Source organism: Narcine bancroftii, chromosome 2 (assembly GCF_036971445.1).
Source record: "Narcine bancroftii isolate sNarBan1 chromosome 2, sNarBan1.hap1, whole genome shotgun sequence".
In the NCBI taxonomy this organism is placed as follows: Eukaryota; Metazoa; Chordata; class Chondrichthyes; order Torpediniformes; family Narcinidae; genus Narcine; species Narcine bancroftii.
Window position 1 is genome coordinate 226,381,227 of NC_091470.1, and position 27,116 is coordinate 226,408,342.

General features: G+C 42.0%; 1 protein-coding gene across 8 annotated transcripts in view; it reads right to left on the reverse strand.

Annotated features, from left to right (window-relative positions):
• The window catches only part of LOC138755103 (coiled-coil domain-containing protein 102A-like), a 656,806-nt gene that overhangs the window by 184,827 nt on the left and 444,863 nt on the right, over positions 1–27,116 (reverse strand). Inside the window, exon 13 of one of the 8 annotated variants that reach the window (XM_069920403.1) lies at positions 16,862–17,058. The exons of the other annotated variants lie outside the window; for them this stretch is intronic. Coding sequence (XP_069776504.1) covers positions 16,930–17,058 — 129 coding nt within the window. The 3' untranslated portion in view covers positions 16,862–16,929. Of the gene's footprint in view, positions 1–16,861; positions 17,059–27,116 lie in introns of those variants that run through there. 8 annotated transcript variants of the gene reach the window in all.

Below are 27,116 nucleotides of genomic sequence, written 5' to 3' on the forward strand. Positions count from 1 at the left end.
CTGGAATCAAATTGGTTCCAAAGGACTAGAACATTGCAAATGTTTGACAAAGGGGTCAGTGACTGGCTGAGTATTTTCACTTTTTGTATTAATGATTTGGATGGTAGAATTCATAGCTTTGTTCACAAGTTTGAAGATGACACCAAGATAGGTGGACAGGAGACAGTCTGCAGAGTGACTTTGACATGTGGCTGTGCATGCATTCGGGGAGAAGGAATAAAAGGTGTAAAAGCAAAATGTCTAAAATGGGAAGAGAATTCAGATGGTGAAGAGCCAAATGATCCTGGGATTCCCTCAGGGTTAACTTGCAGGTTGAGTCCGTAGTTAGGAAAGCAAGTGCAATGTTAACATTCATTTTGCCAGGACTTGAAGAGAAAAAAAAGCAAAGCTGCAATGCTGAAGCTTTATCAGGTGTTGGTCAGACCACATTTAGGGGATTGTGTGCAGTTTTTGGCTCCAGATCTGAGGGAGGATGTGCTGGCGTTAGAGAGGGTCCAGAGATCATTTACAGGAATAATTCCAAGATAAGAGGTTAACTTATGAGGAGTATTTGACGGCTCTGTGCCTATACTCACTGAATGTAGAAGGATGATGGGTGAACTTAGAGCGGCACGGTTGGTGTAGCGGTTAGTGCAAAGCCTTTACAGTGCCAGCAATCGGGTCCAGGGTTCAAATCCCGTACTGTCTGTAAAGAGTTTACATGTTCTCCCAACGTCTGCGTGGGTTTTCCCAGGTGCTCAGGTTTCCTCCCACCGCTCGAAACGTACTGAAGGTGTAGGCTAATTTGGTGTAAATTGGGCAGCACAGACTCGTGGGCCGAAATGGCCTGTTACCGTTAAATTTAAATTTATTGAAATGCACAGATATTGAAAGGGTTGGATAGAGTAGATGTGCTGATGATCTTTCCAGTAGTGAGAGTGTCTCGGACCCAAGGGCACACCCTCAGAATAAAAGGACGTTGCTTTAGAACGGAAATTTCTTCAGCAGGAGTGGTGAATGGTGGAATTCATTGACACAGACAGCTGCGGAGGCCCACTTATTGGGTATATTTAAACCTGAGGGTGTTAGGTTCTTAATTAGTAAGGACATCAAAAGTTACAGAGGAATGAGTTTGAGAGGAATACATCAGGTATGATTCAAAATTGCAAAGGAGCCACAATGGGCCAAATGGCATCATCAGCTCCTATCCATTTTGGTCTTTTTTTTATTTAGACATATAGCACAGTCACAGGCTATTTTGGCCCATGAGTCCATGCTGCCCAATTTACAGCCAATCAACCTACACCCACAGTACACTGAGAATGATGGGAGGAAACTGAAGCCCCTGGAGAAATCTTGGGGTTATCTATTTTCCACTTTTAATAAAAATTTGGACAGGTACATGATGGGAGGGGTATGGAGGGCTAGGGTCTGGGGTGCAAAATAATAGATTGGCACAAACTAGAAGGGCTGAAGGGCCTGCTTTATTTGCTGTAATGTTCTATAGTTCTCTGCTCAGGCCATGTAGAACAAGGTGCGCAAGTGTGAAATGTAAAAAAACAATCTGAAACCCCTGCATCACTGCACAGAATTCATTGCTAAAAATCAGTGTTATGAGAATCGGATGAGAAGAAAAATGTTTTTACTTTGAAATTTCTCCTGGTCTAGTCAAAAAACAGATGATAACCATTGTCAAAACTAATGCATGGAGAGTGTTTATTTGGTAGTATTGTTGTGTCGATGCTACAACCCATTGGAGAGAAGGCAGAGTAGCACAGCACAAAGGTTCAGTCTTTGGTTGCTGACTGGCATGTGAGAGAAAATAATTTGTCCGGTGTATGGAAATAAGAATAAAGGGAATAGAATTACTCAGCTGGAAGCCAGCACGATGTCAGGCCAAATAGCTTTCTTCTGTTAAAAAAGAAAGCCTGAAAACACTGTGTTTGTAGTTCAATACACAAAGTGCTGGAGAAACTCAGCAGGTCCTGCAGCATTCTTTATGGCAAAGGTATGTAATCCACATTTCCAGCAGTCACCTGAATAAAATGATGGTGGAAGAGCACAACCCCACAGGCAAGAGGATATGGATGGGAGGGCAGATGAGAAAAAAGCGGGGAAGTTATGGGGGGAAGGGATACCTCTCTGGATGGAGTGGGAAGGGAGTAGGGAGTTGGAGGGAAAGTGCAACAAGGAAAGAGAGAGAGAGTAGAGGCAGAGGCAGGGAAAGGCCCTAGCTTCTTTCTGTGCTGTTACAAGTAGGTAAAATCTGATATCACTAATCCAGTCCCACATGTAATGAATTCCAATAACCTGAGAAGAATCATTCCCTTTGGAATTATTTGGCCTTTGATGGAAAAGCACAAAATATAATTTGATCACATTCCTAGAATAGGTTAAATTCAGTCATGAATCAAAAGGGATGCAACCACTCACAGAGAGACAAGTGCAATACGAGCCAAAAATCTGGTATAAAACCACTCACTAAAACAGCATGTTGCAGTGGACCCCTGCCAATTTGTGCTGGACCACTGGGGAATGATTTCCATTTGCAAGAATCCTGCAAGTATATTGTGGGCAAATGTGGCAAGATTCACAAGTCTTCTGTGCAGTCGGCAGATTAAGCAAACATGATTTTAGGAGTCACACTCGAACCAGGATTAAGCTGTCACAGCCAGAGCTGTTAAGGGCACAATTCTCAGCAGGATTCAATGCTTTGAGAAATAAGACTCCTTGCAGTGAATGGCTGTAAGGATGCAGGCAACCTATAGGGTTTGAAATTGAGGCGGCAGAGGTGAACACCCTATAAGAGGATGCAAGTTCCTGGCAGTTCTCCACCACACAGTACCGTAAAACCCCTGATATCCAGCACCTATGAGGATTGGTAGATGCCCAATAAGTGAATTTTCCAGTTGCTCGAGTTGCTTGATTGAGAAACTAACCTCTAGGGGGCGCTAGTTTTGAAGGTCTGTATTTTTTACCTATTTATTTTCCTTTTTTTTTTGCCAGTTGCTTGAGGCTGTCAGTTGCACGAATTCCGGATAATGGGGATCTTTCCGTATATAGGTTTCAAATGAAACAAGTAATCTGGGTGATCATTACTCCTGACTCAAATCCGACAACAGCTTCTTAACAGGGCTCCAAAGGAAGTGTGGGTGAGATCTGTCCTGAATTGTTGGCAAGTCCTGCTTCCTCCATGAGGCCCTGCTTTTCCATGTGAGACCCACAACCTTAAAGTATGCTGCACAGCAACTGGCAAGTGCATGTCCACATCACTGGACATGCAATCTGTCAATACATACTTGGACAGCAATCAAGTACCGGTTGCACACTCCACAATTTACTTGCATAACTCAGTTCCTCAGCCATCACCCATTCAGCTGGCACAACTGGACCAATCCATTTCTGTATAAGATGGTATCCCTTCATTTGTGATCTACAAAATAAGATCAAATGAACGGCTGTAATCAGCAAAATGATACCCATCAGGTACATTTCTGGCAATTAATTAAATGTAGACATACAGTGCAGTAATAGGCCATTTCTGTGCATGAGCCCATGCTGCCAAATTATTCTCAAATAACCTGCAACCCCCACCCCCCCTGAATGCTTCAAGTGGTGGGAGGAAACCGGAGCTCCCAGGGACTCCCAGCAGAGGACTGGAGCAGTGTACCAGAAGAGAAATGGAGGAGACGACCCACGGGACGGTGACCATGGCGGCTCTGAGAGTGCATGTGGCGGGATCCAGCGACTCGAGGTGAGGAACCCGTGGAAGCTGTGGGCCGCTGGAAAGTGCTGTCGGGAGACTCGCGCCAGGCTGCGGACTGCTGGAGACTGACTTGAACTGGCCGGAGGTGTACCAGGTATTGGAACCGGGATGCAAAGGGGTGCCAAGGGCGCCGAAGGGATTCCTGTCTGTGTTGGAGGTTTGGAGCTGGAGCTCGGGTTGCCAATGGTTTGGACTGGACTCTGTGTGGCTGCTGAGGTTGTGGAAGTGCTGGAGGTGAATCCATGGACTCTCGTTGATTCTGGGGGACTCTCTTTTGCTTCTCTTTTTCTAACTGTAAGAGGTGCTTAGGCAATTCCTGCTGGTGATGAATCTGTCTGCCTTGCAGCAGGCAAAAAGAAATTTCATATAATGCTTTATTACTCTGACAAAAAATTGTATCTTGAATCTTGAAAATCGATGTAGACAGAGGGGAGAACGACCCAACTCCTTACAGACAGCGTGGGATTTGAACCCCGGTCACAATCGCTAGTGCTGTAACAGCGTTGCACTAATCCACTGCACTAATTGTGCCGCCTTTATCTTGAAAATAAATATTGTATCGGTCAAGGACACAGTCTATTCTTGAATACAATCACTCACAATGAAATGCTGGTGCAGATGATGATCATCCTTTGATGTCATGTCCAAGTGAGTAGCAGGTATATAAAAGCCTTAGCAGTGCATTCATTTTATCAGTTATTCATCAATATTAATTTAGACATACAGCACAGTAAAAGGCCATTTTGGCACAGGATTCCGTACCGCCCAATTACACCCAATTAACCTACAACTCCCCCAATACATTTTAAAAAATATTTTATTTTAAATTTTCTATTCATAATTATAATTGTACAGTCAATACTTAATTAAATGTTTAAAAATGCAGTTGATTACATGGTATTACATGCAAGCTCACACCAAGACACAAGAGTAACTTGTCCGTGAACTATTCTTTGCAGACGATGCCGCTTTAGTTGCCCATTCAGAGCCAGCGCATGATGTCTTGTTTTGCGGAAACTGCCAAAATATTTGGCCTAGAAGACAGCCTGAAGAAAACTGAGGTCCTCCATCAGCCAGCTCCCCACCATGACTACCAGCCCTCCCACATCTCCATCGGGCACACAGAACTCAAAACGGTCAACCAGTTTACCTATCTCGGCTGCACCATTTCATCTGATGCAAGGATCAACAATGAGATAGACAACAGACTCGCCAAGGCAAATAGTGCCTTTGAAAGACTACACAAAAAAGTCTGGAAAAACAACCACCTGAAGAAACACACAAAGATCAGCGTGTAAAGAGCCGTTGTCATACCCACGCTCCTGTTCGGCTCCGAATCATGGGTCCTCTACCGGCATCACCTACGGCTGCTAGAACGTTTCCATCACCGCTGTCTCCGCTCCATCCTCAACATTCATTGGAGTGACTTCATCATCAACATCAAAGTACTCGAGCTGGCAGAGGCCGATAGCATCGAATCCACGCTGATGAAGACCCAACTGAGCTGGGTGGGACACGTCTCCAGAATGGAGGACCATCGCCTTTCCAAGATCGTGTTATATGGCGAGCTCTCCACTGGCCACCGAGACAGAGGTGCACCAAAGAAGAGGTACAAGGACTGCTTAAAGAAATCTCTTGGTGCCTGCCACATTGACCACCGCCAGTGGGCTGATATCGCCTCCAACCGTGCATCTTTGCGCCTCACAGTTCGGCGGGCAGCAACCTCCTTTGAAGAAGACCGCAGAGCCCACCTCACTGACAAAGACAAAGGAGGAAAAACCCAACACCCAACCCCAACCAACCAATTTTCCCTTGCAACCGCTACAACCGTGCCTGCCTGTCCCGCATCGGACTTGTCAGTCACCAACGAGCCTGCAGAAGGCGACATACCCCTCCATAAATCTTCATCCGCGAAGCCAAGCCAAAGAAAGAAGAAATTAACACTTACCCCTCCCATTATAAAAGTTATAATAACAAAAATCAATATGTATTTATATCAAAGAATTACATAAAAAATGGAAAAGTGTAAAAAGATAATATTAATCAAAGTACAAAGGAATCCCACACTGGGATCTTACAATATTTATATTAAATGACTTTAGGGAAAAAGATTGTAACAGGTCTTAAGAGACCAGAAGTACATTTTTACATATTTATCCCTAAACTTCAGATATATAAGGGCTCCAAATTTGTATGAAAGTTGAGTATTTATTTCTCAAATTACATACAATTTTCTCCAAAGGTATACAACTTTGAATTTCTGAATGCCATTTTTCCATACCTAAATCTACATCTGATCTCCAAGTCACTGCAATACACTTCCTTGTCACTTGATAAAATTATAGCTTTAGTTCAGGTCTTGAACCTTCTATATTCCCCAACAAAAATAAATCTGGATTTTTTTGGAATAAGAATACCAATAATCTGTTCTATAAACTTTCCTAAATCTATCCAAAAAGTTCAAACTTAAGAACATGAACTCCTGCTATGTTTCAAATGGTGGGAGGAAACCGAAGCCCCCGGGGAAACCCCACGCAGACAAAGGGAGAACATACAAACTCCTTACAGACAGCGCGGGATTCAAATCCCAGTCCCAATCGCTGGAGCTGTAAAGGCGTTGTGCCTATCACACCAACCATGTCTCCCCTCAACGGTATTTTTACAGAATCTAGCAATAAAATCAATGAGAATACTCTGCAATTAATCTCATAAGGATAATCATTCCCATATTTTCAATTGTACAAAAATAAAACTTAATATGGGAGTATACTTTTAAGTAGTTGTCAAAGATTACAGAGCTCACTGGACACAATTGCAGAATACATTCCCAGCATTTGTTGACCTTTCATCAAGACTGGGGATAGTTAGGTTTTTAAGATGCAGAACAGGAGAGGTAGAGGGAAGAATGAAAGGAAAGAAGAACCTTTTTTGGCTCTTGTGGTGAGACCACTGTTAATAATGTTTGTAATAGGTGTGGCTGTCCCACCCCTTGCTGATTGTACCCGTGGCTCCTTCCCTTGATCCCCTTAATAAAGGTGGTAATGCCATAACCCCTCCCCCAGAACAAGCTCGGGTCTCGGGTCAGCAACATGAGGCGTGCCTTCTGTTTATGGTAATAAAAGCCTCTCAGTCAGGTCACTTCTAGTCTTTGGAGTTATTGATAGCCCATCAATTTTATTACCATAATTTTTTTTTTGGAATGGACAGGTTGCTGAGACCAGAGAGGCTGGAAATTGACCCGCAATCACCAGAAGCATCCGACAAGTTTGAACTCTGGCAACGCTGCTTCAACGTGTTTCTGTAGGCCTCCACCGCGATCGTACAATCTGATGCAGACAAAATGTACTTACTGTTCTCATCGTCGGGAACCACATTTACCCGGCCAATGGTCAGAGCCTGCAAGATATTCGCCAAAGCAATGGACATTCTGAAAGGTCAGTACCTGGCCCAAGTGAATGGAGTCTACGCCAGGAACGTCCTAGCCACACGAAAGCAGGAACCCAGGGAGTCCTGCGAGACCTCGGACTGCAATGCCATTTCAGCAGAAGGATACATGAAGGAGCTGATCCGAGATGCCTGTGTAGTAGCATCAGATTGGATTACGTTCACCAACGACTGCTAGAACAGGGTGAGTTGAAGCTGCAGAAAGCTATCAAACTAGCTAAAGCTCTGGAAGTAGCCCTCTGCAATGTGGAGTCTTTATTGACTGATAACACAGACGTCACATAAGGAATGCGGGCGCCACCATCTTGAGACACGGAATCGCAAGCCGCCCCACATCCTGACCTGACTACGGCCACCATCAGTGAGCACCCAAAGTGCTACTTCTGTGGCCAGCAGAAGCACCCCAGGAAGCGCTGCCCATCGAAGGACATGGTCTGTTCTGGCTGCAGGAAGAAGGGACACTACGCGAAGGTATGCAAATCCAAGCAATCTTCTAACCCAAGCAGTGCCGAATGCAGGCTGTGGGGGCCACCGCTGCCACTTCTGATGAACAATAGTGCAACAAACGTGCCAAAGGAGCCACCATCTTACCAAACCACAAGCTACTACAGCGGATCAGAGAGCGATTCTACTCTGGCTTCAGTCACGTTCGATCAAAGCAGCCCTCATCAGCTCGTCAGGACAGTGATGGACATAGAGGTAAATGTGCGCAAGATCTGTTAGATAGGCAGAGCACGGAGAGCTTCATCCACCCCGACATGGTGCAGCGTTACTCCCTCTCGATGATACCAGTGAGTTCCAGAGTCTCCATGGCCTCTAAGTCCCACTCGGCAGGATCCGTGGCAGCTGCGTGGTGATGCTGACCATGTGTGGCACAGTGTAATCTCCTTATGATGCCACACCTCTGTGCGCCCGTACTACTGGGGTTGGACTTTCAGTGTCACCTTAAGAGCATCACCATGGAATATGACAGGCCCCATTTCCCCCACCCCCATATTCTACAACCAACAGTTTTTAAACTGCCTGCCCTCCCCTCTGAATGCAACCTGTGATTCGCCCACTTTGCACAACCTGCAGGCTCTCCACCCTCCAGATACCCCCCTCCCCCCACCTCTGTTCATCAACTGTAAGCCTGATACCAACAAGAGGAGGCAATTCAGTGCTGGGGACAAGGCCTTTATCAAATCAGAGGTGAGATGGATCCTGATCGAATGTAGTACCTGCCCCTGGAGAGCCCAGGTAGTAGTGGTTAAGTGTGGGGAAAAATATAAATGGTTACTGACTACAGTCAAACCATTAACAAGTTCACACAATTGGACGCGTACCCCCTCCCCCAAATAGCCCAAATGGGAAACCAAATCACCCAACATCGGGTATTTTTCACCAGTGACTTAAAGTCAGCATACCACCAGTTCCCTATCCAGCCGGAGGACTGCCAGTACACTGCATTCAAGGCTGAAGGCTTCCCCTAGCACTTTCTGATGCAAAAGAAATGTAAACAAACTGACAGTGCAAATACGAAAAAAATCTGTTACTAAATTAAGTGCAAAGTAAGCGTTCTTAAATTCAGTCCAAAATATAGCAAATGGGATCCTAAATCAATCAAGTATCAACTGATAAACCCAAATTAATTTCTATTTGAGTATCAGTAAATACAATTCTTCACAGATTCAATATCCTGGACAGTAAACAAGCAACGAAGGCAAACCTGATCTAGGCCTTCAAAATGAAACTGCAGATGCTAGAAACCTGAAATTTAAAATAGAAATTGCTGGAAACACTCAGCAGTTGGAGACATCCATGGAAAGAGATATAATTAATATTTCAGGCCACAGATCGTTACACAGAATGAGAAAAGAGAACTGATCTCAGCATGGAGAAGCACAAAGGGATAGTGAACCATGTGATCTAAAGATGGAATTAAGAGATAGTTTATAAAAATGTCGAGAGGGGAGAGGAAAGTAAGGAGAAGGGCAAGTTGGAGAAATTCAAGAAAGCAGGGAAGGTAGGTGGCACCATTCAAGATTCAATGTATTATCATAGTAATATAACAGTGGCTGTTTCATGACATTTCTTTTTGCCTGCTGCAAAGCAGACAGATTGGCCACTGGCAGGAATGGCCAAGTGCCTCTTACAGTACTTACAGTCAGTAACAGAGAGAGAGAGAGAGAAAAGCAAAAAAAAAGAGTCCCCCGGAGTCACTGAGTGTCCGTAGATTCGCCTCCAGCGCTTCTGCAGCCTGAGGATAAAAGTATGTTAAGAAACCATGGAGTCATGGGTGACTGAGATATAGGTGAGAGATATATTGAAAAAATGTTTCTGGAGAAAACAAATGCAGGTTGAGAATCTAAGTGGTAAATAGATTGAGTAGGGGACTAAGTTATTAGGCCTTCGGGGCTGTAATTATAGAATAATCATTAATACTTAATCTGGATGCTGGTTCTTTTGTGTTTTTTTTATATTTCCTGAGATGCAAGGTTGCCAATTGTATCTTATCCTATTAGCAGGTGTTCTCCTTGAAGTGCTTCAGAAATTACTACATGGCTTGCTGGACAAGAAATCCATTTTGGCCACACTTGGAAAGACTTTTGCGAGATTTTTAACCTCAATTGATCAACTTCAATAGGTTCGCGCTCATACCTCAAACAGCCAGAGATAGGCATTAAATTAACATTGTCTGCATTACTAATTCTTCCCAATTAATTATTAATCCACTTACATTTGATAATTGGTGAGGTAAATAATATTTAAAAGGCTAAATTTTAAAAAGGAAAAATAAAACTGAGGCAAATGGGCTGGGGTGTCTGCTCAACATTATTTGAGGATGTGGTATAATGTTAAAGCAAAATGCCAAATACTTGAAATGATTGTATCAAGAATCAACAATCTCACCCTGAATCAAAATTAACTAAAGAGCAAAGTAACCGGTAAGTGAGATAACAAAGAAATAAGTGGTATTGTTTGCAGAAGTAGAAGGAATATTGGACTAAATATGAAAAGAAAATATATTAAAACCCAAAATAATGTGTCAAAGGGCAACAGTAAAATGTATGTGAGTGGATAAACATTAAAATTGAGAATAGTTTAACAGTAAGAGTGGGTAAAAGTTCAAATGTATTGTCAGAGTATATACATGACGTCACATACAACCCTGAGATCCTTTTTCCTGTGGGCCAGTCAGAATTTCTACTTGCCCATAACTGTAAACTGTACTCAAGAAGAAATATACGTATTCAAAAAAAAAAGCAAAGAAAGAAATGTAAACAAGCTGCACAATCCAGAAACAATAAATAATCAGTAATAAATAATGTACAAACTAAGTCCTTAAGTAAGTCTCTGATTGAATTTGCTGTTTTGGAGTCTGTTGCTGGAGGGGCAGCAACTGTTCCTGGTCTGATTTTGTGGCACCTATAGATCTTTCCTGATGGCAGCAGCGAGAACAGAGCATGCCCTGGGTGGTGTGGATCTTTGATGAGTGCTGTTGCTGCTCTCCGATGGCAGCGTTCCCTGAACAAACTATTAAAATGAAAAAGGTATCAAAACTGAAAACAAGCAGAAGACAGTCAACATTCTGAATGATTGCTTCCTCCACGTTGTTAATGAAGGTTGGTAGGCCCTCCAGAAACAGGCATAACTAAAGACAAAAGGATCATTTTTTCATAAATAATCTGGAAGTCATAGAAAAGATAAATGAGCTCAAAATAAACACTCAGTGGTAGATACTGATTTCAGAAGGAGTCCAGGTCAGGACTTGCAAAGAACCCACCTCTTTTCTCAAGAGAATTATTGGACCCTTGCTCAATATCAAATGCCGGACCCTCTTCACTACAATATTCATTTACGGTTAAATGATTAAGTGTCCTTACTGCTATCTATCTTTTCAGTGGCTAGGTTCATCCATCAATATTTCTTCAAGTTTATTGTCATCTGATTGTACGAGTACAACCTGACGAAATAGCATTCCCCGGTCCAAAAGCATGCAAACAAAACACACATACAGATCGTGAAACATATGCAGTACAAAATCAATTAATATCGTTAAATAAATAGTAAAATCTCAGAGGGTTGTATGAGCAGTTCAGCAATCATTCAGTATTCTCCCTGCCTGTGGGAGCAAACTGTTCCTCAGCCTGGTGGTACATATCAGGAAAGATCTATAGGTGCCACAAAATCAGACCAGGAACAGTTGCTGTCCCTCCAGTATCAGACTCCGAAACAGCAAATTCAATCAGAGACTTACTTAAGGACTTTAAGTAATTATTTGTACATTATTTATTACTGAATATTTATTGTTTCTGGATTGCAGTTTGTTTACATTTCTTTCTTTGCTTATTTTTTTTGTATACATATATTTCTTCTTGAGTACAGTTTACAGTTATGAGCAAGTAGAAATTCTGACTGGCCCACAGGAAAATGGATCTCAGGGTTGTATGTGACGTCATGTATATACTCTGATACTCCTGCCTCTCTTTGCCAACAGGTATGGCTAAAAGATTCTATGTGTGGGTCCTCACCGATTTTGCATGCTCTTCAGACAACGATCTGGGAAAATCCTATCAATGGATGGGAAGGAGACTCCAGTGATCCTCTCTGCTACTCCACTGGCAGCTGCACCATGCAGTAATGCTCCAGGATGCTCTCATAGAGCTTCTACAGAAGACTGATATGATGGTGGCTGGTAGCCTTGCCCACTTCATTCTTCTCAGGAAGTGAAGTCACTGTTGGACCTTCCTGTCAAGTTAGGAGATGTGCTATATACTCTCTCCACTACCTAGTTGTTATTGTGTAGTGGAGGGTGTTCATTCCTGGCTCTCTTGAATTCCATGATCATCTCCTTTGAATTGTCCATGTTGAGATTCGGGTTGTTATTCTCGCATCATAAGATTTCTTGGTACAATAATTTTTTGATATGGCAGAAAAATCCTTGAACATCCAGTATTCTTCTAATATATGTTAAAATTAATAATCCAGATTCAGATCCCCTGAGAGTGAGTTAAGATTGTCTCAGATTCTTTCATTTTTTTAAAAATTTACACACACAGCACGGTAATAGACTCTTCCGGCCCATGAGCCTATGCCGCTTAATTACATCCAATTGACCTACAACCTTTGGTACATTTTTGAAAGGTGGGAAGAAACCAAAGCCCTCAAGGAAAACCTACAGACACGAAGAGAACATACACACTCCTCACAGCATACAAACTCCTCACAGACAAAGAGAAAGAAAAAAACTTTTTTTTCAACTTTGGACACTGCTTGAAATCATGTTTAATATATCTACTGGATATTTTTGAGGCTATAATGAGCACACTGCATAGGGGTTGTAGACTTGGGTTTCCAGAAGGCATTCACTAAGGAATCACATAAGCATATCCATGAGATAAGGATGCAGGGAATGTATTCGAATGGATAGAAGATTGGAAAACCAAAAGAATATAGAGAGTTTGGATAAGTGGATGCTTGTTTGGTTGGCATTCTGTGGTGAGTGGAGTGACTGCTGAGCCCCTTGACAATATACATGAATGATGCAGAAGACGGGACCAAATGTGATGCATTTAAATTGGTTGATGACACTAAATTGATTGCAACAGCAAATTGTGTAGAGCAGCCATTTTTAACATTTTTTTGGCTATGGCCTCGTTGGGACTCTGCTCAAGTATATGGGCCCCCATCCCTGTGAAGCAGTCAACTGCACAAAAAAAATCAAAAACATTATAACTTCAAAAATATAAAGTTTGAATTTGATAAGATGTGTGGCCCATTCATAGATTATTATCACAACTTGAAGATTTAAGGTGTAAGGATGCTCCGGAGACTCCCTGGCTGGTATCTGAAGGTCATTATTTGATCCATATCTACATAATTTATATGTTAATCTTGTTTAGAGGGAGGGGTTGGAATTATTAGCATTTTTTTTCTCTCTTTCCTTGTTTTTTTCTTTTTATTAGGAGATAAAGATGGTTTTTACTGTGGATCATTAACATTGATCATTTCACAGAATAAGATGAAAATACCTGAGAAGTATAAAATCTGTGTGTGTGTGTGTGTGTATTATATATTTATATATATATTTCCATATATATCTTGATTATTTCTAGTCTATTTTCTATTCAACATTAATTTTGACGATATGATGAGGAATGGATTAACTGTTAACTCAATATAATCATAGAATTTGATGTTTTGAATGGAATAAGTTTACATAATTATGGTTATACTTCCGATTTACATGTTTAGTGTGATATGAGAGGATTTGATTTATTTTATTAATTAGAAGACTATGTGTAAAGGGTTTTTTTATAATTTTTTTAAAAATTATGATTCCATTTCATGGCTCCCCTGTGCTGTAGCTCGTATCGCGAACACAGAGAGTCCGGAGAAAGATCTGGCTAATAGTGAATAAAGTGAGGCCATCCTTTTTAGAAGAAGAAACACTACATCAGTTTACTATTTAAATGGCGAAAGATTGCAGCTTGCTGTTGTCCAATGAGAGGTAAACAAGAAGTCTGCAGATGCTGGGGAACTAGTACAATACGCAAAAGCAACACAGCACGTCACACAGCATCCATGGAAAGCAATTGGCAGTTGGTGTTTTGGACCTTCTGTCATGTCAAAATTCCTGCAGTCACCCAAGTAAGGAGGTGGGTGATGGTGTTGGGAGGGGGGGGGGAAGGGGCAGGTGAAAGGTGGATACAGGGGGGAGGGGCGATGAGAAAGGAGCTGACAGGTGACTGGAGAAGGGAGCTGAGCGCTAAGAAAGGTGCTCTGTTACGCCTCACCAGCAGCAATTGAGAGATGTATAAACATTTAACACAAAATTTATTAACAATTTACCAGTAATGGAATTACCTCAATAAACTTAACACCCGAACACAAACCTTTATGGCAACTCTACAGCAGCAACAGATATTTATAAGGTGTATGTAGAAAATAAAGGCAGACCATTACAGTCCAAGGTTAAAGTGCCCCAAAAGAAAACTCCCAGAACAAAACCTCAAGTCAGTCACGTCAAGTCCATCAGTCAAAAAGGAACAGCTCACAGAGTCTGGTCTCCAGGTTGCATGCTGATCTTTTAGTTGGACATGGAGACAGATGGTTGTGATCACTGTAGACTTCTGATCACTGTAGACTTAAGACTTTCCTGAGTTTTGAATATGGATACAACCACCTTTGATTTCTTCACAGGAATTTTCACCCAGTGATCTCCCAGTCACTACACAAGGTTCACGCCTTTGAACCCCACTATAGGGTTAACAAGTGACTTTCTGGCACATAAGTTTTCCCCTCTATACACCCTGTCTTGGGTCATCAGGTGACTACAGTCCCACAACGTTTTCCTCTTGAAAGGGATTGGGGAAGCCGAGATCGGACACACACACACTCTGGGTATCAGAGTGGCATAAACTGCTGTCAGGGCAACAGTGCTGGCACCTGCGGACAAAATAGCTCAGTCTCCTTCCTCCCACTGAACCTACTGGGTGAGCACACTCAGTCTGACCGACTGCCCTCCAAACCCATTCAACAACTCAGCGCATGGGTCTCTTCAACTGCCCCAGCGTGTGCCTTCAGCTCCCCCTATTGGTGGAGAGAAGTTGACATCAGTGGGCCCTCTCTCCACAAGCTGACCGGCTTCCAGCGCATGGCTCTCGTGCTTATGACAGCTGTCAGCTTTCCCAGCGATTCACAGCAACTCACGATCCTTCCTTTCACCTGTAGGTTCAGTCTTGTCCCTGGTCCTAAAATAAAATTGTCCAGGGTGCATAACAGCTCACCAATAGGAGAAAGCAAGTGAAGTGTGAGTCTCATCTTTTTGGAAATGCCAAAAGCAACTGCTGGTGGGAATCTAAATGAAACTTGGGTTCTGGACTGCTTTACAGTTTGGAGTCGACTTACAGCACTAGTAAGGTATAATTATACTACTGGATCTTGCCCAGGATTTAACACACACTTTTCCACTGATACAACACTAAACACAGAATCATCCTGTTTGTGGATGATACAACGGTTGTTAGGCTCCTCGGCCACAATGACGTGGGCTTACAGAGGAGGGTGAAAGACTCTCACAGTGGTGCGAGAGTAACAACCTGAGTATCAACGTGGACAAGACATAGGACATAATTGTGGACTTCAGAAGGACGAAGGACCATTCCCCCTGCACATCAATGGCTCAGTCGTGGAGAGAATGGGAAGGAGAAAGTTCCATGGCATCCAATTAAAGGACCCACAACACCTCATTAGTCAGGAAGACTCAGCAGTGCATACACTTCCTAAAGAGGTTGAGGAGATCAAGGCCACCAGACACCATCCTAACAATGTTCTCCAGGAGCACCAAAGGTAGTCTCCTGGCTGGCTGCATCACAGTGTGGTATGGTAAATGCAAAACATCAGATTGGAGGTCAGTACGGAGGGGGAAATTAAAACTGCTGAGATCACTGGGGACTCCCTTCCCTCTACTGACCATATCTGCAGAGAGCAGTGCTTAAAGTGGGCTCAGAGAAACAGCCTGAGCACTGGCCGCCATGTTGTGACAAACCCATAAAACCCTGATATATGTCTTATACCTTTGTTGTGAGTGTCTTCAATGTTGTGTGTTACTGTGGTTAGTTAAGTGTAACATTGTCTCCACTCCATCCTCAACATTCATTGGAGCGCTTTCATCCCTAACGTCGAAGTACTCGAGATGGCAGAGGTCGACAGCATCGAGTCCACGCTGCTGAAGATCCAGCTGCGCTGGGTGGGTCACGTCTCCAGAATGGAGGACCATCGCCTTCCCAAGATCGTGTTATATGGCGAGCTCTCCACTGGCCACCGTGACAGAGGTGCACCAAAGAAAAGGTACAAGGACTGCCTAAAGAAATCTCTTGGTGCCTGCCACATTGACCACCGCCAGTGGGCTGATATCGCCTCAAACCGTGCATCTTGGCGCCTCACAGTTCGGCGGGCAGCAACCTCCTTTGAAGAAGACCGCAGAGCCCACCTCACTGACAAAAGGCAAAGGAGGAAAAACCCAACACCCAACCCCAACCAACCAATTTTCCCCTGCAACCGCTGCAACCGTGTCTGCCTGTCCCGCATCGGACTTGTCAGCCACAAACGAGCCTGCAGCTGATGTGGACATTTACCCCCTCCATAAATCTTCGTCTGCGAAGCCAAGCCAAAGAAGAAATGTTAAAGGTGAGTGGTGGGGAGGAAGGGAGACGAAAAGAGCTTGAACTCTGTAGAAAATTTGGTATAAAACTGATCATTGTAAACTGTACTCGATGCTGATTCTGTTAACATTGACACTGATAATATGTTGATGAATGAGTTTTAAGTTTGGAAAATCATAAATATTTAAAAAAAAACAGAGGGCTCAGACCATCCATCCTCAGTATCTTTAAGACACCACCTTCAAGAAAGAGGTACAGGAGTGTAAAAACCAGGACTGCCAGGCTGGGAAACAGCTTCTTCCTGCAGGCAGTGAGACTGTTGAACGATCTTAGAAACCTGTAAATTATTTTTAGATCTATTTATTTTAGATCGCTACATATGTGGTTTGTGTGTAGGATGCACTGTGTGTCTGTCCTACGGTCTGGAGATGCGCTGTTTTGTCGGATTGTATTAACACATTGAATGCTAATGTGAAATGAACTGATCCAGAAAAGACCTTAAAATTGATTCTTTAATGGCTTCCTTATACGAGTTCCTTGCACTTCACTTAAATAGTGACCTATCATGGACACTCAACATCTCCCTATTTGTCAGGAAGGCACAATAGCAGCTGCTCTTCTTGAGAAGACTAAAGCGGGCAAGGCTACCATCTTGACAAGCTTCCACAAGAGCTCTATCGAGAGCATCCTGGACGTCGGCATCCCTGCGTGGTACAGATGCTGCAGAAAAATGAATCGGCGGTTAATACACAGAACAATAAGAGTGCCCAAGAGGATCATTGGAGTCTCCCCCACCCCCCCCCACCCCGCCATCAACCAGGATCGTTGTGTGAAGAGGGCGTGCAAAATCTTTAAGGGCCCCTTCCACCCTACACACAGCATCTTTCAGCTGCTCTTGATGGAAAGGAGAAACAAGAGTATCAGAACCAGCACCACCAGGCTGAGGAACAGCTTCTTCCCATGTGCAGTGAAACTGCTGAACGACCAGAGGAACTGCTCACACTGACCCTCCGAGACTCTCCTATTCATGAAAGAATATTTATTTAGTTATTTATATATATGAATTCTTGTCCTACTTTGTCTCTCTGTATGTGTGTTATGTCTGATTGTGTGACTGTTTTACATCAAGAACTGGAGAACACTGTTTCATCAGGTTGTATTTGTACAATCAGATCACAATAAACTTGAATTGACTTATATGAGAGTGTGATAAATGCTTCATTATAATTGGCATGAAAAGGTAAAATAATCTGACTCTTTACTCCCAAAGCAGCAAAATACCAGAAATAAAACCCCTCCTTTCAACAGCTAATTTTCTTCTGAAATTGCTCATTAAGATGTATATTCTTATCCTGATTGGCATAATTCATAAAATAAATATTGAGAGTAATTAAAAAGATGATGGACCTTGGTCATGTGTTTGAAGCAGACTTGACTTGCCTGATTGAAGAATATTGCCCATAAATTTCACATGAGCAAAGTGCAGTCAAAGGTGAAAGCAGACTGGAATTACAGAAAGTTGTATTTATTATTCAATTGGCAATAAAATACATAGAACAGCTGGTCAGCTCCCTAATGCGATTATGAAATACTCATGACTCAGTTATTCCTAGACAATTTATTATGGCATTTTAGAAAATGTAATTAATTCCATGGTAATAGTTATAAAGCTATTAAAATTGCACAGTGTGTCCATCCCAATGACTTCTCAAAGTCATTTTCAATTTTAATGGTTTATTTGTAATGATAGTTTCAATTATTATAAATAACCTGGCTTAAAAATAAAGTTTTTTTACAATAAATCTGCATAAATATATTTGGGAGTTAATAACGAGTAAAGATGTCTCATCTATCCCTGATGCATGGACTTGTTATGCTCTATTAACATAAAAATGTAGTAATGACCAACAAATGCGTGTCACTGACAGGTGAGGAAAGGAAAACACAAAGCATTACTTTGAGGAGCTAAAATTGGCAGCATGCAAATCATTTTGGGTATATTCATCAGGGATAAAATGCAAGTGTTAGGTAAAATTATGGAAGGGGAAAGTCATTAGAAAGACAACAATGAGGAATTCCAATACGGATTTGTTTGTTGCTTGATGCATTGGTGCGAAAGGTTATGTGATCACACTTTGGAATATTGTATAATTTAGGATGATATGAAATTCAATATTTGGGTGAGCGATCAAGATTCACCTAAGTGAGTTTATAGCCTCAGCTATCCTATTAATGGGTCAATATGGTAAGAATGGAACATTTTTCACTGAAGGCAATAGAGACAAATATATCATTAAACATTAATTTTAAAAAAGATTTCAGCCCTCAAGTCCGTGGCGGCCAATTTACACCCAATTTTAAAAATTTTTCACACTGTGAATCATGTCAACCAAAATATGTACAAACAATTCTCATTAAATTTACACAGCGACCTTTTCTCCCTTTTTTCCCCCTTTCCCTCCCTTCCCTCTACCCACCTCCCCATACCCATTGTATTCAACATATACAATACAATAAAACCATAAAACAATATCTTCACACAAAGGAAAAACAAGAAAAATGTGTCGTCTATTTATTACACACTGAATCTAGTCGTTTTGTCTTCTTATAATTTTCATATTAGGGAATGGAGGTCCTCGGCATGCTCTCTCTGGATATGTTCCATGTATGGTTCCCAAATTTGTTCAAACATTGTGACTTTGTTTTTTAAATTATGTTACTTTTTCCAATTTATTTCCATGGCCATGTACCATTGATGTATACTCATGCTCTCTTCCATTTTCCAAGTTGACATTATACATTTTTTTGCTACTGTTAAGGCTATCATAATGAATTTTTTTGTGCATTGTCCAATATAAAGCCTAATTCTTTACTTCTATGTTATTTAAAAGAAATATCTCTGGTTCTTTTGGTATGTTATTTTTTTATAATTTTATTTTGTATCTGATTTAGTTCTTCCCAAAACATATTTACTTTTGCACATGACCAAGTTGCATGTAATGTTGCTCCCATTTCCTTCCCACAGTGAAAAAATCTATCTGATAATGTTGAGTCCCATTTTTTTTAATTTTTGAGGAGTAATATATACCCTGTGTAACCAATTATACTGTATCCAGCGTAACCTTGTGTTTATTGTATTCTTCATAGTTCCAGAACATAACTTTTCCCATACTTCATTTTTTATCTTTATGTTTAAATTCTTTTCCCATTTCAGCTTAGGTTTATAGTTTATTTCATCATTCTCCCTATCTTGCAGCTTAATGTACATGTTGGTTATAAATCTTTTAATTTTCATTGTGTCTGAAATCACATATTCAAAGTTGCTTCCTTCAGGTAATCTCAAGTTGTTTCCCAATTTATCCTTTAAGTAAGCTTTCAATTGATGATATGCAAACATTGTACTTCAACTGTTCAAACGTTAATAAATGATTTCCCAAAAAACAATTTTCTATTCTTTTTATTCCTTTTCTCTCCCATTCTCTAAAGGAAAGGTTATCCATTGTAAAAGGAATTAGCGAATTTTGCATCAATAATAATTTTGGTATTTGGTAATTCGTTTTTTTTTCTTTCTAAATAGATCTTCTTCCATGTATTAAGTAAATGATGCAATACTGGTGAGTTTTTATATTGCACCAGTTTATCATCCCATTTATAAAGTATATGTTCCGGTACCTTCTCACCTATTTTATCTAGTTTTATCTTAGTCCAGTCTGGTTTTTCCCTTGAAAAGAATAAAAAGAATAATCCTTTGGATTTAATCTTCACCAAATAGCTATCAAATTCAAATCTTCATCAAAGTCCAAATCCTTTTCACAGTTTTAGTCCTAGTAACTTCTGTGACTTAACCAGAATTGGATCTAGACTGCAATTAAAATCCCCTCCAATTAAAACTTTTTCATGTGCTTCAGCAAGATGCTGAAAGAGTCATGAATAAATCTTTCATCATCAACGTTAGGTGTGTGGAAAGAAAAAGTTTGAAAACCACTCTTTTAATCTTGTGAAGGGACGTTCAGGTGGCAGCGCTGAAGGCGGTGTTCTGCCACCTGAAAGGTCTGCAGCGGGGAGGGGCCACAGAGCAAACGCTGGCTCCTGAGTCTGGTTCACCTTCCCACTGCCTGACAGCCCCCCTGCGCGGGATACGGGGCTGGAGCGGCCGGTGCGGGACATCAGTGGCCCGAAGTCCCGTGCCGGCCACCCCAGCCCCATAGTCCTGTGCCAGCCACTCCAGCCCTGTAGTCCCATGCCAGGGGACTGTCAGGCAGCAGGAAGGGTAGATGTTGGCAGCGGGGAGGGTAGGTGTCGGTAGCGGGGAGGGTGGCTGTCAGTGGGTCGCCAGTTGACTGTCAACAGCCTGCCCGCTGCTAGGCACTTGAAAGCTGCTACCCACTTTGCCTTGCTACTTTCAGGTGCCTAGGGGGAACACTTCGAACCGGAGAATATACCTCCCCGAGGATGGTTAGGTAAGTGCTCCTTGGGGCTGGGTCCTCCACTTTCATGTGGCCACCCAACAGCTGCATTCGGGTATTTTAGGCGACTTTACATTCGGGTATTCTGACCACCTGAAAGAACCTAAAGTAATGCTGGCCTGCCCCCTGACCCTGTGACTCCTCCTTCCTAAATATCCCCAAAAAGGCTGTTACACCTAAACCCCTCCCTCCATACTTGCCTTGGAACCAGGCCCATGCAAGCTGTACTGACACTATAAGGTGATACTATAAGCCTATTAATCACGACTCTCTGTCTGATTGTGGTTGATGGGTAGCACTCCTAATTGACTCATTATGTGCGCGGTTTTATAACTCCAAAGGAAACGGGCCAATGACAATTTTTCTCAAGCAAAATATTTCAGTAACAATTGGGTCCAAAGCAGTGGTTGCAGGTTTCCTCTGCAGAACCACAGTAAAGAAAGACAGTTACGCCTGAGCACCATGCACTAGTAATATTTTCCATTAACCAAAGCATTGCATTGCATCATTGCATTTTAATTCATTTTACAGTTAAACATGTTTCTCAATTTCAGAAATTAGGATTATAATCTCAGCTCTTTGAAAGGAAAATCCAAAATCAATGAACAGATGCATTAATTGTTTTAATTTTCTGCTTGCTGTCTGCAGTAACAATTTGTTGGCCCACCAGTAGAAATTTGGTCAGTCAGGTAATGCCTGCAATACATCTCATTTTAATTCTCTCATATCGTTTGAACTGCTACTTAACTGGTCAAACAAAAGTAAAAAAAAAACACATTAATTCCTCTCAAATAGCAGGAAATTGTAACAAAGTAAATGCATACAAATCAGTACAGCTCACTTCACAAAAACAGCTGTTTGGTCAAAATATCCACATCTTGATCTCCCAGCTTTGAAACCTCTTTCAATGCTGCCAAGCCTTTGAACTGTGATGACACACTGCCAGACTGAGACCACCTGCAAATTGGAGGAACAACACCTCATATTCGGTCTGGGCACCCTCCAACCAGATGGCAAAAACATCAACTTCCTTGTTTGCACCCCCCCCTAACCTAGTACCCTTTTTACACTAAAAAGCCATGTTATTGCCATATACATGACCTGTCTCTGGAAGCCAGCTTACTCGTTCACACAGAACAGAAGAAATGCCAGGTTGGTGGGTCCTTTTACACTGCAGGTTGGCTTCCTGGAGCAAAAGAGGTGGGGCATGTAACACAGCAGCGTTGACATCTAGTGTGATGTAAAATATACGTGCCGGGAAGAGACATTGCTCTGTACATAATAATACTGGTGGTGGAACAGCAGGTACACTTTGTACAATCTTAGAACGCAAGCAAATCTTCTGCTAGTCATAATCAACTTTTTGAAGTATGATGTCGTAATTATGTGAACAACGTGTTCATGTGATCAGAAAAGCATTTGAGGAGAATTTGAAGAGAAGTAGGAAGCAGTTTAAGGCAGAAAGGCACGCAGATCTTAGACACCGTAAACTGAGACGTTTGGTGTGCATCTCCAAGAGATAATGGACGGATTTGCGGAGCGGGGTTATCCAATGTGTGCTGGTGCCATCAATGACACACATATTCCCATCATTGCTGCCCCCCCCCCCACCCATGACAATGCACAAGCCTACTGCAATCAGAAAGGGTGGTATATGATTGTTCTTCAAGCTGCTGTTGACCCCAACTACTTTTAAGAATCTCAGCCAGAATTACAATTATCTGTCTTTAACACTGAAAGTGTAATGTGGTTTATATGTCAATCTCTGCTCTCATTCCTTTGTTTTTCCAGCTTCACAGATGTGTATATAGGTTGGTCTGGCTGCACGCACGATGCTCGAGTTTTAGCCTACAGAAAGGCCGAAGATTAAGGCCGGTACCTCTTCCCATGTGAAGTAAGTTTATATATTCTACTGCATTGTAATGTATGTGTGGATCACATAATAAATCGTGTTTTTATCATCACATGTAACCTTATAGGTCAGTGGTTTTCAACCTTTTTCTTTCCACTCACATACCACTAAGTATTCCCTATACTATTCTGTGATTAGTAAGGGATTGCTTAAGGTGGCATGTGGGTGGCAAGATAAAATTTGAAAACCATTGTTTTAATCATGTCTAACTGACTCAATATGTGCACGTTTTCATCACTCCAAAGGAAATGGGCCCATGACAATTTTTCTCAAGCAAAATATTTCAGTAACAATTGGGAATGGAGCAGTGATTCTCAACCTTCCCTTCCCACTCACATCCCACTTTAAGCAATCCCTTACTAATCACAGAGCACTGGTGGCATAGGGATTACTTAAAGAGGTATGTGAGTGAAAAGAAAAAGGTTGAGAACCACTGATATGGGATGTAATGACAATGAAATATTTATGTTAAACTGAAGGAATGGTTGAATGACTCAACTTCAGATGAAACTTATGACAAGTTGAAGGGTCTGGTTCTATTCTGTTATTGTAAAGTGGCCACTAGAAAACATTTAGTGAACTGATTGCTTGTGATTGCAGAGGTTGCATAAAGTATTTACAAATCTGGGCTCTGCCCACAGAAATCCAGAACTGTTAACAGAGTGGAGATCCCCGTGCATCTGCTCGGAGACCCAGCTTATCCCCTCAGGGTGGCTGATGAAGGGGTTCACCACACAGTGAAACTTTAACTACCATTTGCACTAAGTAAGAATAGTGGTAGGGAATACTTTTGGACGTCTCAAGGGATGCTGGAGGCGCCTGGCCAAGCAACTTTTGTTTCAGATGTTGTTGTTGCCTGTTGCGATCTACCCAATATATGTGAGCTCAACAAGGAACACCTCTTTCCAGAGTAGAACACTGAGCTACACAATCTCCCTGACCCTGAACGAGTTGCTTATCAGGGTGCACAAGCAGTCACCAGGCTCTCTGTGAAGCTATCCATGTCCATTCAGTAAACTAATTCTGGCCATTCTGTAAACATAAGCTGATTAAGCCAATAAATAACATCTTTTAGTAAATGTTTATGGCAGATGTCAGAAACCTTTAGTGCCCTTAAAATGTGTAAAGGACGATAACAATACTATTTACAACTGTGCAAAGTAAGAGGATACCTATTACGATGTTCAAAAGTGGTAAGGCACAAATCAGTGTGGATTCATTTTAATTCACTCCAGCCGCTGAAGGAAGGTGGCCGAGATAACTCGTATGCTTCATCCATCTAGACATAGCTAATATTGTCATTTGGCAGAAATATTAATGGTGCTTCTGGTATGCGGAAGCGCAGTACTGGATGGTGGGAGTTTGATGCTGTGGGGAGGGAGCAGGGCACTGTTGTATGGGGGCAGCCATGAGTGAAATCACTCTCTCAGAAGTGAGGCCCAATTCCTCATCTCCTGCTGAATGCCTTTTAGCATAGTGCCAAAACCATTCGTCTGGTGGGCCCCCAAGCTGCATTCTCCACCTCTTGCACTTCTCTCCGCATTCGCTCCTCATGTTCCCTCTGCCTATCCAGACAAAGGTGTTCTCTCTCCACCTCCCCATTGTCCATTGAAAGTAGCCTTTGTGACAACTTGCACCTGAGTTAGTTTCTACTTTTTTGCCTCCTTGGGAACAACTCAAGCGACATTAGCAAGATGGGTCCTTATGGGCAAACACAAAGACACGTGAGAACGATGGTAATCACGAACCAAAATAGTTTTTTATCTGGTTGATTGGGAAGTGCAGCTTGATCATTGTAGTGGTGGCGTCTGTCTCCAGGTCGCAATTTCTTCTGCATCAGCACTGCTGCTGGTGACGTGAGATGCAACAGGAATGGTCTCGGAAAGCTGGATTCTCCGTGATGCTCCAAAGAGTAACTAGGATTGCAGAGTGGCTTGTCCCCCAGATGGAGTGGCACAGGTCAAAATAGGGTCAGTCCAGATGCCCTCTGCCACTCCTGCCATTGTGATCCATGACCTGATGAAATTTATTGCGGAGGTTTTTCATCTTTGTTATTACCTGGGCTTTATTCCATTCAAAGCTGCAGTCCCTGAGTTGAGTGGCCAGCCTTTCGAAAGTCGGGCCATCCCTCACCATGCCTGTGACCTGGCTATTTATTTCTTCCTATGCCCCGAGTGCTTGGAACTCACAGACCTCATTATCTCCCCAGTTGCAAGGCATGGTGAGAGCTGAATGTATCTTGACCATTGCTGAGTTCGTTGATGTCGGTTCATTTTAAAAATCCCCGCACTTATGCAGCACGCAAAAGCCATCATCATGATGTCATCTTCCCTTCCCATTTCAACCCGGCAACATGGCTCGCCCTTTTCGACTGGCCCCGCTTCACCTCTGAAACTACCTACCTTGGCAGACAGAAGCTCGGTAAGTTCAGATCCTCTAATCTGCCTTCGACGCATTCACACAGGTGGGCAAAGGGTTCAATAGGTGAACAATACTTGACTTGGCTTGAATCCTCTGTGTAAAAGGGATATTGGTCTCCTTCCTATAACTCTCTCCCCCATCCCTCAGTCTCCTTTTCTCCATGTTTGAATTCACAGAGCTATCCTCTCCCCGATCAATTCTCACCTTTCCTCAACTGTCCTCGAGGTGAATCAGGTTAGTGGTGGTCGCAATCGGATCCTGCTGGGACGTTTCTTTTGGCACATTGTCAAATTTATTTAGAGAGGTGGACATTTATGAGTATATACACACCTAACGTTGATGATGAAAGATTTATTCATGACTCTTTAAGCATCTTGCTGAAGCACATGAAAAGGTTTTAATTGGAGGGGATTTTAATTGCAGTCTAGATCCAATTCTGGATAAGTCACAGAAGTTATTAGGACTAAAACTGTGAAAAGGATTTGGACTTTGATGAAGATTTGAATTTGATAGCTATTTGACGAAGATTAAATCCAAAGGATTATTCTTTTTATTCTTATAGGCATGACTCTTACTTGAGAGTAGATCTGTTTTAATGTCAGCACAGTTACAAGAAAGAGTTATGCATGCAGAGTATAAAGCTAGGATTTTATCTGATCATTCACCACTTTTGATGTCATGTAGAGTTTCTGAAAAGAAAAAATCGTTTTATAGATAGAGATTTAACTTTGCGGCGTTGAAAAGGGTAAATTTATGTGATTATATAAGAAAAACAATTCAAGAATTTTTAGAAAAAATATATGGCAGTCACAATCTGGTTACAAGCTTAAGAAGTGCTTAGGAAGGGTGGGTGGAGGTGGGTGGCTGGGTCTGAAGGTAACTTGATTAAGAAGTGTTCCCCGAGGCAAATTTCTGCTACCAAATTCATAGGCTGGAGTTTGCTCAACCAGATTCCCTTTGCATACCCCAAAGCAAGCAACACAAGCATTGTTAACGCTGTAACACTGGATGAAAATTTTTTTCAAAAGATTTGCTTCCTGAAACAAAAAATGGTAGACATCTTCAAGCTGAACACAAAGATGATTATAGATTCGCTGTATCACATAGGAAGTTACAGAAACATTAACTTTAATTGAATTTAATCATAAAATGAAGCTGACACATTGCATTAGTTCAACTGACCTTACACTCTTTTGTTGTGGATTTTTGTTTGTACTCAGCATCTGATGCCTCTTATGTCACTCAGCTAGCTAGCACTGATGAATTCTAGTTTCTCTGATACCATTTTTCCTGGTGACTGTAGCGGCATCTGGGGGGCAGGGTTTCAGATGCAAAACATCCCCATAATGGCGGAAAACCACAGATTCCAGGGTCGCGCTAAAATGGCGCTGGACCCTCTCCACCTCGGGCACGAAGCCCGTGAACCGAGTAAAGCAGCAGGGGACATCATGATGTCACTTCAGGTTTCGGGACGGCCAGACCGTAAGTGACATAAAAGTTGGCTGGAAAGAAAATTAAACAGTTTTTCCTGCTCATCTCAACCTGAGCCAGGCATTTTCTTCCGTAGCTTTGCCGACAGTGGCACTACAGTCACAATGTCCTGGTGAAACCTTTCACCATGTTCATCACTGACTGTGCCAAGATCAGCTGGGAAGAAGTACAAGTGCGAATGCAGAAAATAAATTTTCAAACACATGTTCATGGTTTTGTATGCTTAAAACATGAAAAATGATAAGAAATCCAAAAATAGGTTATATTTATAAAAATAGTACAGGATAAGAAAGTTTTAAGATGATTTTCGAGATCCGCAGCCCAAAATATAGAAAATACACCCAAAGGCATTCAGGAAGCAAAAACCTTGTGTCCAGAGTAAGCATGGGTTTTATGCAAATCGCAGTAAGCCCCAGTTCCCTGTGGTATTCAATTTATTTTATTGAAATTCCATTGCATCGTAAACAAAAAAAAATTGCCATCAAGTG